The sequence below is a fragment of the Drosophila navojoa genome, chromosome X, assembly GCF_054131105.1.
Source record: "Drosophila navojoa isolate 15081-1374.11 chromosome X, UAZ_NAV_1.0, whole genome shotgun sequence".
Classification (NCBI taxonomy): domain Eukaryota; kingdom Metazoa; phylum Arthropoda; class Insecta; order Diptera; family Drosophilidae; genus Drosophila; species Drosophila navojoa.
In genome coordinates, this window is record NC_142895.1 from 26,185,884 (window position 1) to 26,200,551 (window position 14,668).

The 14,668-nt window shown below is 44.5% G+C and overlaps 1 protein-coding gene across 1 annotated transcript; it reads right to left on the reverse strand.

Moving 5' to 3' along the window:
• Nucleotides 1-7,250: 7,250 nt before the first annotated feature.
• Socs16D (Suppressor of Cytokine Signaling at 16D) lies at nucleotides 7,251-13,364 on the reverse strand. Its single transcript, XM_089262991.1, has 8 exons — nucleotides 12,770-13,364; nucleotides 10,269-12,693; nucleotides 10,090-10,199; nucleotides 9,519-9,687; nucleotides 9,312-9,402; nucleotides 9,138-9,245; nucleotides 8,926-9,058; nucleotides 7,251-8,858 (listed from the first exon to the last, which is right to left on the reverse strand). Exons 1-8 carry the CDS (start codon nucleotides 13,097-13,099, stop codon nucleotides 8,835-8,837), a joined length of 3,390 nt encoding a protein of 1,129 aa, XP_089119117.1. The 5' UTR covers nucleotides 13,100-13,364; the 3' UTR covers nucleotides 7,251-8,834.
• Nucleotides 13,365-14,668: the final 1,304 nt, after the last annotated feature.

A 14,668-nucleotide genomic window follows, 5' to 3' on the forward strand; every position in this document is an offset into this window, starting at 1 on the left:
GATTATCGCCAGTTGTCTGAACAAAGTGGCCAGCTAATAGTTGTTGTTGTCATTGTTATTGTTGTTGTTACCACAGCATGGGAAGATGAGGTTGGCTAACGTTCAAAGAACAGAGCTTCCCGAAGGGGCGGGAGGAAGTATTGAAAGAAATTGAGAAAAATGCGCAGTTAGGAAAGAGACTAAGCGATTGGGATAGCCATAGATGGGGGTAGATGTAGGGAGTTTAGAAAGGAGAATACATAGACAGAAGAAGAGAGAGACAGAGAGAAGGGAAGGGAAGAAAAGAGAAAGACACTGAGCGTGAGAGTAAAATAAAGAGAAAGAGAGAGAGAAAGAATAAGAGACAGAGAATCCGCTCTCTATCAGAGATAGAGATAGAAAAGAAAACGAAAACGCGATAAAAGAGAATGATAGAGACAGGGAGTATGATAGTGAGCGAGAGTGGGAGAGGAGGGGAAAAGAGTAGACAGAACAAATTGCTGGACAAAGAAAGACAGCAAATAGACAGAGAAAAAGAAATACACAAAGAGTCAAAAATATGTAGTTAAAAATAAACAATTTATCCAACTCCAGATTAGCATAAGCAAAGGAAATTTCTTAAAAACAATGAATATACAAAGATCTTAAAGGACAAATGAACGAAATTTCAAAGAGGAATCAAATACGAAACGCCTATAAACTGATAAGAGATAAAAAATTGATTTTAAAATGAGCAAGTGTCAGAATAATTCCATAGATAAATCATATGCTAATCATAAATAGTTAAAGTGCCTAAGTGGAATTCCCATAATTATATATTTGCCACAAATGGAGTAAAAGTATATGAATTATAAGAGAGAAATAAGTCAAATGAAATGAATTAGAAAATATACGTATTTAGTGTGAGAAGATCGAGCAGTTAAGCGATAGAGATAGAGATGGATATAGAGATAGAGATAGATGACTTGACAGCCAAATAAAACAAATGAATGGCACTCGAAATTTATAATGGCCTAAATGCGACTATAATAATAACTAATCGGGGCTTAGGATCAGATCTCGACGCCTCTTTTGTTTCGGCTGACTTGGGACATAACCGGAAAGGGCGAACCACCCCACGCAACGCCCCTCCGGGCCCAGCACTCTGGACCCCTTGACAATGGCTCAATTTTTATGCGATTTGCTTGTTTTGATAAACATTCGTCGTCGCTTGTCGCTTCTCGCTTCTCGTTCGTCGATTGTCGATAGTCCTTTCGTCTCGTGTCTCGTGTCCTGTGTCTCGTGTCAAACGACACCCTGGAACAAGTCCAAATCGGATGTCGAAATCAAAAATTTCATTGGCAACCCCAAAGCTGCTGGAAATAATTTCAAAATTACTTTTGTTCCAAAGAGGGCAACATTTTTATGAAGGTCGCGTGCGGTTTGCATTTTGATCGTTTCGATAAGCCAAACCAAAATTTTATATATATATATGTACATATATGTATGTGTGTGTGTGTGTGTGTGTGTGTGTGTATAATAAATCAAGTAAATCTACATAGCGCAAAGACCAAAAGCTAACCCTAATTCTAGCCTATGCCAAACATCTCCTCCTCCCCCTTCTCCTCCTTCTCCTGCCGCCTGCTGGTAAGTTTGCTTTATTGTTTGATAAGTATTTTGATAATATTTTGAGTGCTGTGCGAAAACAATGGCCAAGAAATGTTGCCCGAAAGAGCGCAGCGTTTAACACCCCGCTGCCAGCGGGGCGGCGGGTTGTGCCGGGGGGTGGCCAAACGGGTTTTTATCAGCTAACTCAATTGAGATTTATGTCTAACTAGTTGGGCAACAGCCACTCCATATGCATCTCATTTCAAACTCGAAGCTAAATCATAATTTTAATCAATTTAAAAGGCGAAGCCATTAAGACAATGGAGCATTAACAAATAGTTGCTTTAGTTTTGCCAAATCAGGTATTACAAATTGAAATATGAAGTTTGGAATATAACCATTATATCTCATTAGCCAACACTGTCCGAAAATTGACATTGACTAACCCTTTATCTATGTGGGCATATGACTCGGTTTTGTCCTTTGCCTCTCGTTAACAGTTATGATAAATACATATTATCCAACACTGCTGCAACAGAGAACTACCTCAATACTTAATTACATAAAGTTTCCAAGCCCGTTAGCCGAAAAGTTTATCTGAAATATACAGTAATTGGTAATTGTTTTTAGAAATTGTTAACCAACACTTAAAACAAAACATGTTTACCTGCACTTTTTTGTTTGAGATGTATCAGATACTCCAAAGGATAGACTTGTCTAACTAAATTTCATTCACTTCTAATTGTATTAAGAAAAAGTTACTCAACACTTAAATTAAGTCATATTTTCAACACTATAACGAGACAGATATAGAATGTAAGAAGAAGAGCTATCGCAAATGAATAGCTGGGCATGCGAACAAAACGAGTTAAATAATTTCAAATACGAAGCTAGTTAAGCAACACTTAATGCATGTGCCATTTACCAACACTGGCCAATGAGCGTGTCCAGCTCAAGGTACGACCACTGCGTCGGACAGTAATGAGCACCTTGGCGCGCCAAAATGACAACCTGCGCACAAATTGGATTACTTCATTCTCAATGCGGTCAGATAAGAGCAAACCAGCAGCAACAGCAGCAGGAGCCGCAGCAGCAGCCGCAGCAGCAGCAGCAGCAACTGTGTCGGCTAAGATCAAGCGGGGCAGAAACGAGGCGCAAGAAAAAGAGGGAAAAAACAAAAGCGATATAAATAAATAAATACAATTTTGCGGCCAGGCATTTGGCCGATTGATTTCTCCAGCACGAAAAATGGCCAACTGGCCAAAGGAGAGGGAGTAGCAGGAGCAGGAGCAGGAGCAGCAGCAGTAGGAGGAGCAGGAGCATGCCTCTCCTGGCCAACTCGAGCTGGTTCGCTTGCAGGCCCGCAAATTGCCGCATATTTGTTGAGTAATTACGCTTTAACTTGTAATAAAGAAGACAAACAATAAAACGAGGATCCCAGGATGAAGTTTCTCGAGCGGCACAGCGCAGCACTCGATGCTGTCTGGTTGGTTGCTCGACTTGCTAGCTGCCTGACTGGCTGAAAGAGGCCTTCGAACATCTGTGCGGCGCGCTCTCAATTGAAAAGCGTGAATAAACGTGAACAAACGTGAACGGGCCGCAAACGCGCAAATTGGCTAAGAAGTCAGTCAAGCGACGTCTTCGTTCCACGAGATTTCAGTTTATGCGCAGACAGAGATTGCGTTCCCTCTAAATCATGATAGTTGCGCATTTGCCCCAATGCTGACTAGCGAAACAACAAATCTGGCTGGTTTTCTGGTTTTGAAGTCGTAATAGCAGAAGAGGCAAATACATATACCTAGTTTATTCTGGTAAAAAAAGGCAAATCCAACTTGTTTTCTAGCTGAAAACATCAAATATGGCAATTTACAACAGAATTTCAGAATTTGGCTTGTTTTTTAGCTTAGCTTTCTAGCTAAGAAGGAAAATATTCCTACCTGTTTTTAGCAATGAAGGCAAATCTGACTGGTTTTCTAGCTGAAAACGTAAAAATTTGGAAAGTTTTCTAGCTACACACAAATATGGGTAGATTTGTAACAAAAATAATTGCTAGATTCCTAGCTGAAAATGGCTAGTTTTCTAGTTTCATTTCAAGTCTCTAGCTCTTATATCTTCTGAGATCGACGCGTTCATACATACGGCCGGACGGACGGGCGGACAGGCAGGCGGGCAGGACCAAATCGACTCTGCTCGTCGCCCTGATCAAGAATATATATACTTTGTGGGGTCTGCCACGCCTCCTTCTGCCTGTTACATGCTTTTAACAAAACCAATATACCCTGATTTCCCATTTTCAATGGGTTCAGGGCATAAATAAGCTTACCATATACAGTTTTCTGGTAAAGTATTATAAAATACAGACTTTTATTTTATGGTATTATTAAAATTATTTGACAGCAGCATTGAGGGAGTTCATCAAATTTCCAATCATCTATCGAAAAATAGACTTGAATCCCATAGTTACATAGTTACATAATTACATAGTTCCATAGTTCATAGTTCCTAGTTACATAATTGGATGGCTTCATAGTTGCATGGCTTCATACTTCCACAGTTCCATAACTTCATAGAGTCATAGCTCCAATAGTCAATGAGTTTAAGAGTTTCTTTGATTCAAAACTTCATAGATGGATAGTTTCAAAGTTTCATAGTTTATTAGGTTTATAGTTTCGTCGCTCTAAAGTGAATTTATTGCATAGTTCCATAGCTCCAGTTTCTCAAGTAACTATTGTATATCTATGAATATTCTATGTATAGTTCTTTTCAATTATAAAACGTGTCTACATCAAAAAGCAGAGCTAAAAACAAATCAATTCCAAAGTAGAGAAATATCTCTATATAATATCAAGACAAATGATATAAATTATTTTCACATAAAGCTGCACGCATGAGCTAACATTGAAATTTTTGGCTCTCTCTCTCTCTCTATCTGTCTATCTAGCTATTGTATTCGCTTGAGCTGGCTCTCTCTTTCTCTCTCACCCTCTCTCTCTCTCTCTCTCTATTGGTAAGTTAAGCAGAAAACAAATCTTTGCACTAAGCAGCCGCAGTCAAAGAGCCAAAAGAGCAAAACGTAGCAATGCTTAATTTGCTGTTGTGGACTGTGGAAGGGGTGAACGGAGGAGCGGAAGATGCAGCCGAGATGCGAAGATGCGAAGATGAGGACTGAGACGGAGTGAGTGAGCTGCGACTGCGACGGCGACGGCGACTGCGACTGCGAGAGGCTAGCTGGTTGGACTGGCAAAGCCATAAAATGCATTATTATGCTAAATGACTATAAAAATCACGTTTACAATCCATTTATGCCTGGGATAATAACCCATCTCTTTTGAACTGAGGCGCAAGGAAGAAGCTGCCCCATGGACCGAGTCGGCCTGGGCCGGGATCTGGACCTGGCACCGGAACGCAGTTGCAGTTGGACGTTGGCTCCAGTTCGAGAATTGAGAGTTAAGAGTCGACTCGACTCGACTCCAGTCGAGATGTTGGCTAAAAGCCCTGAAAGGCAGCATTTGTTTACGCCGCGAATAATTGAGTTATCTGATCCCCTGCTAGCCACAAGACAGACACGAATGAGCTGCAACAGCTACAAACGAGACCTAGGCTAGGCGCTGGCTGGACGGAGAGAGCGAGGGAGGAGGAGGGGGGGCGAGATACAGGGGCAGAGGCAGGGGCAGGGGCAGGTGGTGGGCTGTTCGTTCGTGTTGCATGTTTGGCAGCAGGTAGGTGTGGCCGGCCTACGTAGCAAATTGCTGGGGCGCATTAGAAGGCAAAGCCGCCCAGGAACCCCGCCCATCCCCTGCACCCACCCGACTTCTCTCCCTCCCGCTCCCTCCACCTCTCTCTCTCTCTCTCTCTCTCTCTCTCTCTGTCTGTCTCTATTAGCTGCCCTTAGCTGTGGCCTGGCACTTGGTAATGACTTTATTTGGTTGCTGCGTTAATGGGGCCGCAGTCGTTGCCTCTGCCGCTGTCGCTGCCGACGCAGGCAGCGCAAATTGAAAGCGCATTTCAAAATTTTTCACACCTGAAAATTGTTTCGTTTCAAGAAGGTTGACGGACGCTCTCGAAGCCAGCGGGACGGCGGTGCAAGTGCAGCGAATTTCAACAAGCAGAGAGTGGGAGATACCGAAGGAGAACGCGAGAGACAGAGATGGAGAGGGAGACAAAAACACTTTTCACGTAGCGCCGACTGACCAAAAAGGTGCCGACCGGCGGCGGCTGCAATTAATCAAAATTTAATTTCAAATCGCAACGTCGACGTCGACGTTGACGTCGCCGAAGCAGCCGAAAAAATTGAAAAGGCTAAAGAGAAAACTGGCTAAAAAGAAAATGTAATTAATCACAAGGCGGTTGCAGTTGCATTTACCTTAACAGCTTGCCATTGTTGTTGTTGTTGTTGTTGTTGTTAGTCTTCGTCTCTCGCTGTTGGAATCGAGCGATGGAAAAGCCACAAGAAAAGCAACAAAAGCCGCGGCATGCAAAGGCGCCCCCCACCTCTTAGCCATGCCCCTACCCCTGCCCCTACCCCCAGTCTGGCCACCACTTGTCTTTTATCTGGCTGACCATAGAGGACCGTTACAGATTATTGTAAAACTTATGATAATATTGAAGCTCAGTGCACAAAGCCAATTAATTACATGCTAATGCCGAAATATAGATCTCTCATTTGTTTAAAATTAAAGTTTATTAGCTCTGCATAAGGCGAAACTGATTGACCAGAAGTGTGATCGTACGATGATCATAACAATATTATGCTAATTCCATTGTTGATTTTCTCCGCTGCATCGACCAATTCTAGTTGTTATTTTACTTTCTTATAATGATTTAATGATCGTTAAATATTATTAAGGAGTCTTGTGTATTTCTATGCATATAGATATATATCATAGTTTAACTGGTTCGATCAATTCAAGTCTATTTAGTCTCAGCTTGATAGACAATATGAATTTAACAGCTTTTCTGCAAGAAGTAAAGCAGAAACGACTAATAGGTGGCGCCACGTTCTGTAGCATGATGGTGCGTTTGCCTCGCAACCATTACAACAGATGGCGCTGAACAAAGTGAGCAAACTGAGGTGGAATACATTCACAACTTTGGTGAATATGGATAAAGGGTAAATGGTCATGCATTAATACTTTAACCTATTCATTGGAACAGCGAACTAACATTGTTGGCTAACAGAATGCAATCCAAAATCTAAGCATTGGTCCCAGGGATTAGGTTCAGCTTATGTTATGTTAAGTCGTCCTCTAAACAATAAACTCGTGTTAAAAGACAGTCTGTAAACTCGAAGCGTTAATTTTAGCAGTCTTAGAACCTAAAAACAAACGTATTGATCCTAGACAAGATTTTGACTCTCTCTAAATCTTTTCTAGCAATTGGTCTATCCCATTCATCCAGTAAAAACAGAAGCGTAGCAACAATTTCGTTTAATTTTTATTATTAAAAATTTGTTATATTGCCTTTCCATTGCTCATGTTTCTTGCTTTCATTTCGCTGGTCTTTTTGGTGTTTTTTCTTCATTTTTTAAATCTTTTTCATTGTTAAATTATCTCCTGCTTATTACATTTTAATAAACAATTAACACTATGCAACAGGATTTTATTTTTAACAGAAAACAGAAAGAAAAAACGTTCGATTCGTGTTCTCAAATGAAATTTCTAATTGAAAGGTTTTTCTATTTGTGGATGTGTGGTAAGTAACTTTGTTGCACAGTGTAATTGCAAGTGTTTATTGTATTCGCTGCATTGTTGTAAGTTCCAAGAAAAAGCATAAACTAAAAGAACAACAGCTTTAAATCGGATTGTTTTTGCATGTTTTAAATAAATATATACAAGGTGTAGTTCAATAAAATTAAAAACAAATAATATACAGTAGAAAAATATAAAAGGGAGATATATAGTAAGTAAATATATATATATATATAAGGTTGAATACTTATAGAACTGAGCTTTAAACATAAATAACGAATAAGTACAAAAAGGAAAACAAATATGGTTAACAATCAATTAAATAAATGTACATATTGCATTTGGAGCCCGCAATTGCTCAACTAATCCATCATAATAAATATATATACTAATGATACAGATACATTAATTAATACATTAATCATTACATTATCAATTACAATCAACATTATTCAGATGTTTACATTGATCTATATAATATATATGACATACTTTCATATTTCTCGTTACATTTCGTTTCGTTTCTTTTCCTTTTTATTTTTGGGTCTTGCTGCACTCTGGGCACGATTCTGAGAGCGACACAAGCTTAGCAAATTAATTAGTTAAGGCTACGAAAAACGGGGATACAAAACAATAAATTAAAAATCATAAATATACATATTAACATTGGTTCCGTTTGAGCAATTGTCGAGTATTTCATTTCATCCAAGTGTCAGACCATAAATTTATCCCGCTTCACATTTTCACTTAAACTTCTCCAACTTGCTTCTTAAGGTTTCAAATACAACAATGTCGCAACCCTTCTGGGTCATGTCTCAAGTTCCTAAACGATATTATTGCATTAAGCTTCGAGCACTTGAGCAAATTTACAGTTTGAACGTTTCGAATCGGTAAGAACGCATAGCTCTGAATAAACATCTTATGCCAAAACTTATAAAAACAAATACATAGATATTTATACATGTATATAGATGTACGGGTGACAAAATCTAAGAATCACAGCTAAAAGGCAAGCATTTAAGTTTTATACAATAATCTAGAAATCGAGAATTCAACGCGCTCGCCAAATTCATCGTGCTCAAAGTTTGCAGCTGGCTGTGTAAATTGTTATTATTATTATTATTTGTTATCTATTATCGATTCTAGTTATGCATAAGTATATACATTGTTTGTGTGTTGCTGTTGTTGCTATTGTTTTTGTTGTTGTTGTTATTGTTGGTGTTTTGTTGTTCTTGTTTTACTTGACTACGCATAATCATATCAATTAATATATGTTTTTGTTTTGTTTTGTTTCGCTTTTGCTTTGTCATTAATTAGTTAATATTTATAGTATAGCACCGAGTACAAAAATGATCAATAAACAGAGTTTTGAATTTCTCCTTCTTCCTTGCATCCTTTTATCAACAATTGTTTATGTTGCCGTTGCTCTCATGTGTTTCGTGTTTTTAAATGCCTTCGCTCTTGCCTTGATTTTATCATATACTTGTTTTGTTTGTTAAATTCTACTACTTATATAATGTAATAATTTCTGTTGCTTTCGCATTCGTTCAATTTCTTTGCCGGCATTCGCCTTGCTTAATTTTACATGGAGCCATCGCCAGATATCTGCAAAGACAGTCAGTTTATTGACGGCATTATAACTACGTATATGTATATGCCTGTGCCCACTCACCTGCGAGTGCGAACTGTCGCTCTCCACCTGCTCGGAGTAGCAATGCTTATAGTTAAGATAGTCTAGAAGTCTTCTTGGTAATGGCAATGTCTGTATTAGATCCTTTCGTATAACCGCCTTTAGTATAACAAATCTGTGTGAAGGACAAAGCATCGCATTCAATGTGGGTTCATAAACGCATTGCTCAGAACTTTCCGAGCTGCTCCACTCACCTGCACATATGCTGCAAGCTTTGTACATGCTTAAACCTAGATACTGGATTGGTTAATTGCACACGCATTGGTCCATGCTCCGGCCGACGATGCAGAAAGAACAAATATCTGCAAGAGAATGCGGATTTATAGGATTATATATTCTGGTTTGTGTTTCGGATTGATTGAACGCACCTGCCGCTGCGCGAATGCTCGACTGCCTTCTCAATGAACTCGGTTATAGTTTGTGATTTGAACTTGGCGTACGAGCCAAACGAGAATGTGCCTGCAATGAAAACAGAGACAGACAATGATTGAGAGAGAGACAGAGTGTGAGAGTGAGAGTGAGAGAGAAGACTTGGGCGTTTCACAGTTTCTCATTCATGCTGTACACAAACTTACCCTGATCCTGCTCGATGCGCACATGGCGCACGCAGTTGTTTAGCTTGAAGCTCAACGAGAATATATAATGATCATCGGAGCTGTCGCGCACTATGAACGAGCCGTCCGGCTCGTTGGAAAGCACCTTCTCGGCGGCCTCGCTGGACAGTGGACCCCAGTACCAGCCATACTGCAAAAACAAAGCGAACGATAAGTTAAACGAATCAAATTAGATAAAGAGAACAAAGAGTAAAGATAAACGAAAACAATTCAAACTGCTCCACTCTAGTCAAGCTCGACTTAGTTCTTATATCCCTAACGCTTACGGTGTGCAAAGGGAAAGTGAAGAACAGAGTCAAGTTATCTGTATAAATTATATCTCTAGCTCTTAATATGTATGGAATATAATTTGATAAACAGTCATCAATGCTCCCTAGTGTCTAGCTCTTATATATTCTGCGATCGACGCGTTCATGCGTACGGACGGACAGACGGAAATAGCTATTTCAACTCAGCTCTATTGGCGAGGAGGAGCATTTGACAAGAGAATTAAAGAGCAGTAAATCTATATCGATTGGGAGAGACCACATACGTCTTTGACTTTCTCAATGCTCGAGGTAAACTGCAGTGCACGCGGCTCTTGCGCTCCGGCGCTCTTCTTCTGCTCCTCCGGTTCGGCTTCGGCGGCGTCAATGGCATAAGCTGTAAGGGAGTGCATCAGAGGATTAGATTAAAGTGACTCCAGCCAATTCGTAGAGCATGCGGGCTCACCTTTTCGTGGCAGCGGCGGCAAAGCGCGCGACTGAAACTTTTTGCGCAGATCGGCGCTGGGCTCGCTGCGGTTGAGGCATTGATTATTGGCCTCCTCCGCATCGGCGGCATCTGTCGTGGACGCTGTGGCACTGACAGCGGCGGCTGTGGCAGTGGCGGCACCCGCTGAGGCGGCTGCTGCTGCTGCCACCGACGCATTGGCGCTGCGACAACGACTGTGATTGCTGCGCCGAAAGCGAAAGATGCTGCAGAACTTTTGCTTCAGATTCAGCGAGAACTGCGACTTCTTCTCCGACTGCAGCAGATGCTTGTTGTTGTTGGGCTGCTGCTGCTGCTGCTGCTCGGCCAGCAGCTTCTCTGAGGAATTGGGCAGCTGCGTGGTGCTGCCAGCGGCTGCTGCTGCCGCCGACGGTTGCTGCTGCTGCTGCTGAGCATAATTGTTGCTGCTGCTGTTGTTGTTATTGTTGTTGTTGTTGTTCAGCTTATCATTGTCGATGTTGTGCTTGCTCTGCTTGCTCAGATATTTGGCGGTGGTGTCGCTGCTCGCAGCCCCGCCGCCGCTCGCCCGCGTGGTGCCCGCACTGCTGCGCGTGCGCGCCGTCGTCGTCGTTGTGTTCGTCGTGTTGGTGGTGTTCGTCGACATGCTCCAGATGGTCTCGTTGCTCGACTTGACGCCCAGCGCTTTGCTGCCGACGCCCGCTGCGCCAGTGCCGAGCATTTTATTGCTAGCCGCCCCACTTGCCCCACACCACGAGGACTTGCCCGCGTCGGAGTACAGCGTGTGATAGAACTGCTTCACCTCGTCGAGCGTCATGTGCAGCGGCTCCGCCTCGCCACTCTGCACCACGGGCGTGCGATATTTGCCGTGCTTGCCCGTTTTGTCGCCGCCATCGTCGCTCGTCTCCACCACCGTTGTCGACCCCGCTGCCGCTGCCGCCGCCGCTGCTGCAGCTGCCGCCGCGTAGCGCTGCTTCCGCTTGTTCCGCTTGTTGCGCCTGCTCGAGGCCTTGTGGTACGCCACGTTCTGCTGTGGCTTTTCCAGCGCCTGCTGCTGCTGTTGCTGCTGCTTCTCCAGCTGCTGCTGCTGCTCGAGCTGCTGCTTCTCCAGCTGCTGCTCGATCATGTCGACGGGAAAGGCATAGATGTCCGAGTCGATGGGCACGTTGTAGAAGTCGGAGATCTCGCGCGTGAACAGCGCATCGTGCGACATCGCCTGCGTTATGAAGATCGAGTCGTCCGGCTTGTTCGCCGAGGACACGTTCAGCGAGTTGTGCGAGCTGCTAAGCCGACTGTTCAGCGAGTTGCGCGAGTTCGGCCGCTGGCCGTGGTGCTGCTGGTGGTGGTGGTGGCCGTGATGGTGGTGGTGGTGGTGCGAGTGGTAGTGACAGTGGCTTGTGTGGCCCAGCGGGCTGTACAGCAGCTGCCGCCGCTGCAGGCTGCTGCTGCCGTTGTCCCCCGGCGGCTGCAGCGCCGCGGACTGCCTGCCGCGCGCCCCATAGTACAGATCGTAGTCATGTATTTCGGAGAGGCCGGCGCTGTTGAAGCGCTGCTGGGCCACAGCCGCAGCCGCCGCCGCCGCCGCCTTCGCGCTGGCAATGCTGTCCTGCTCCGTGGGTATGGCCTTGAAGTAGCGCGTGTGATCCTGGTAGTAGGGGCACAGCGTCTGCTTGATTTTGATTATCGAGACGGGCGGCGGTGGCGACGGCAGCGAGGGCGAGCAGCTGCTCTGCTCCGAGGCAGCCTCCACATCGTCGTCGTCCGCATCAGCATCATCCTCATCATTGTCGTTCTCATCGTCCTCGTCGTCGTCGAGCAGATCTATGCTGTTGCCCAGCGAGCTGCTTATAATATTATTTGGTTCGTCGTATATGTTGTCCGTGTGGCTGTTCAGTATGGAGTCGCTCGAGTAGAGATGCTTGTTGATGGCATACGACTCCTTGAGCGTGCGCTCCTGGCACAGCGCAGCGCACGGCTGGATCGAGTGGCTGGCGGCAACAGCAGCAGCAGCCGCCGCCGTCGCCGCCGCTGCAGCTGCGGCAGCAGAGGCCGCGTCGCTGACGGACAGCTTGCAGCTGCTGCTGCTGCTAGTCCCGCTGGCATCCAGGGTCGGTTTGGCCAGCAGCAGGACCAGCTCCTGGTTGGCACCTGTGGCCCCGCTGGCCACCGCAGCGCTGACCATGGTCACGTCGTCCTTGAGGTGCTCGAACGACGACTGCGACGAGGTCCAGCGGCGCAGGCTGTTCACAATGTTCTTCGAGATGGAGCGCACGAGCGTCGTTTGCGGCGAGTCCTGGAACTCGGGCGGCGGATCGATCGGCGCCAGCGGCCCCTTCTTAAGCGTGTTGAAGTTCTCCGCGCTCATGCCGCCCTCCGAGCAGTTGTCCAGCGAATCGAACTGCGACACCTCGCCGTCGCTCTCCACCATCTGCAAGTGAATCGAAACGAAACGGTTAATTGGGTTAGGTGGGAATGGGCCCGCAGGCAACTCATTGCGCACTCACCTCGATCTCGAACTTGCACATGCCTATGCGATACGAGTCGCCGCTGGATATGGAGCTGTTGGTGGTCAATGGGACGCCGCTGTCATCGCTCAGCGAGGCGGCCGCATTCAGCTCGATGCTGTTCGCGCTGACCAGCTCGTGGTCGCGCGTCGTTGCGGGCGGTGGCATCATGCTGCTAAAGCTGTCGCTGCTGCAAATGCTAACGGTCACGCCACCACCATTGCCGGTGGTGCAGTTGCTGTTCCCATTGCACAGTTGGCTCTGATTGAGGCTCTGATTTGGATTACCATTCGAGTTGTTGCACTCCTTAAGCTTAATGGACGATTCCATGTTCAGTGTGTGTGTGTGTGTATGTGTGTGCTGCGTGTGTGTGGGTAAGTGTGTGTGTGTGTGTGTGCTGCAAGGTAGAGGTAGAGTAAATTAGTTAATTAATTGACTGATTGATTGATTGCTTTGAGCAGAGCCAAAAGAGAAGACAAACTTTTCGTATGATTCGCTCCTCGTGTGACTCAAATGGAAATTGCAATTAAATCTGATTAAGAGCTGATGTTCTCCACTTTTATTCCGTTTGCTTTTGCAATCTATAACAGGAACACTAATTGAATTCAAATCGTATGACAATTTGTTGTTCTCTAATAATTCCGATGAATACTTCACTCAGTCTTAGCTTGCTTAGCTCAATTCTAAAACTCCTCAAACAGCCTTTCGCATTGGGCACACACACACTTGCCGGCGCTCGATTGAGCGCTGTCAATCATCTGATTGATTGATGGATTGATTGGCTTCGTCTGCAAATCAAAGCTGGAGCAATTTTCGGTTTCACTCCGGATTCGTTTGTGCATACGTTATGATAAGGCCGCCTCGGCTAACGGCTCGCACTACATGCCTTTTCAATGTATTGCCAATTAACGCTTGATGAATTGATAAATTGACTAATTGATGACACACATCGCGCCGCACACATCACATGACCTTTGGGTGCGGCGTCGTTGCTGCTGCTGCACAACAACGAATGCTGCACCGAATTGAAGGTCAATGACAGTTGCGTGCGCCCGTGCGCCCAGCCACCCGCCCACACAAACGGCCGCGCCTCCCCCTCTGCCAAAGCATTTCGCACAGCATTCGCTTGTGCGCAGAAATTGTTGTCAATTTAGTAGTAGATTTTGGGCGTAGATATTTGCTACGTTTTTTCTCCATTTCTAGCAGTTTCAAAATGCACACACACACTCACATATGTAGATAGACATACATACATATATGCTAAAGCCTTTGAGTGCGTAAAATACTGCGTTGTGTGTAGTACGCACATACACAAACGCAAATATATATGTATATATATATAAATATATACCAATATATGTATGTATATGCATACGAACACAGGCACAGCACCGCCCAGCAGCATCAGCCAAAAGGAATAGCCGGAAAATTTGACGCTACTGCGCTGCCGCTGCCAACGTTAACGGCATCCTCGTCGTTGCCGTCGTTGTCGTCGTTTTCGTAGTAACTCGTGCGGTGTAGTAATTTTTTTTATAACAGAATGCCGCTATTAAAATGCGTTGCATCCAGTCAAGCGCTATCGCAATACATGCATATATATAAAATAAATAAATACATATATATGCACATATATTATTTTGGCGAACGCATGCTGGAGCGAGAAGGCGATAGTGATAACAAATATTCTTATTAGAATTTTTTGTCACTTTGTATATACACAACTGGGCGCACGCACACACGCGCGCTCACACACACACGCTGACAGCGACGCAGCAGCAGCAACACCAACTCACATGAACGTAACACCTTAGCTTAATTTAATTATTGCTCTCCTGGCTCTCGCGTACACACAGGCAGACACTAAAGCACACACACATGCACACTTTTTTACTTTTTATA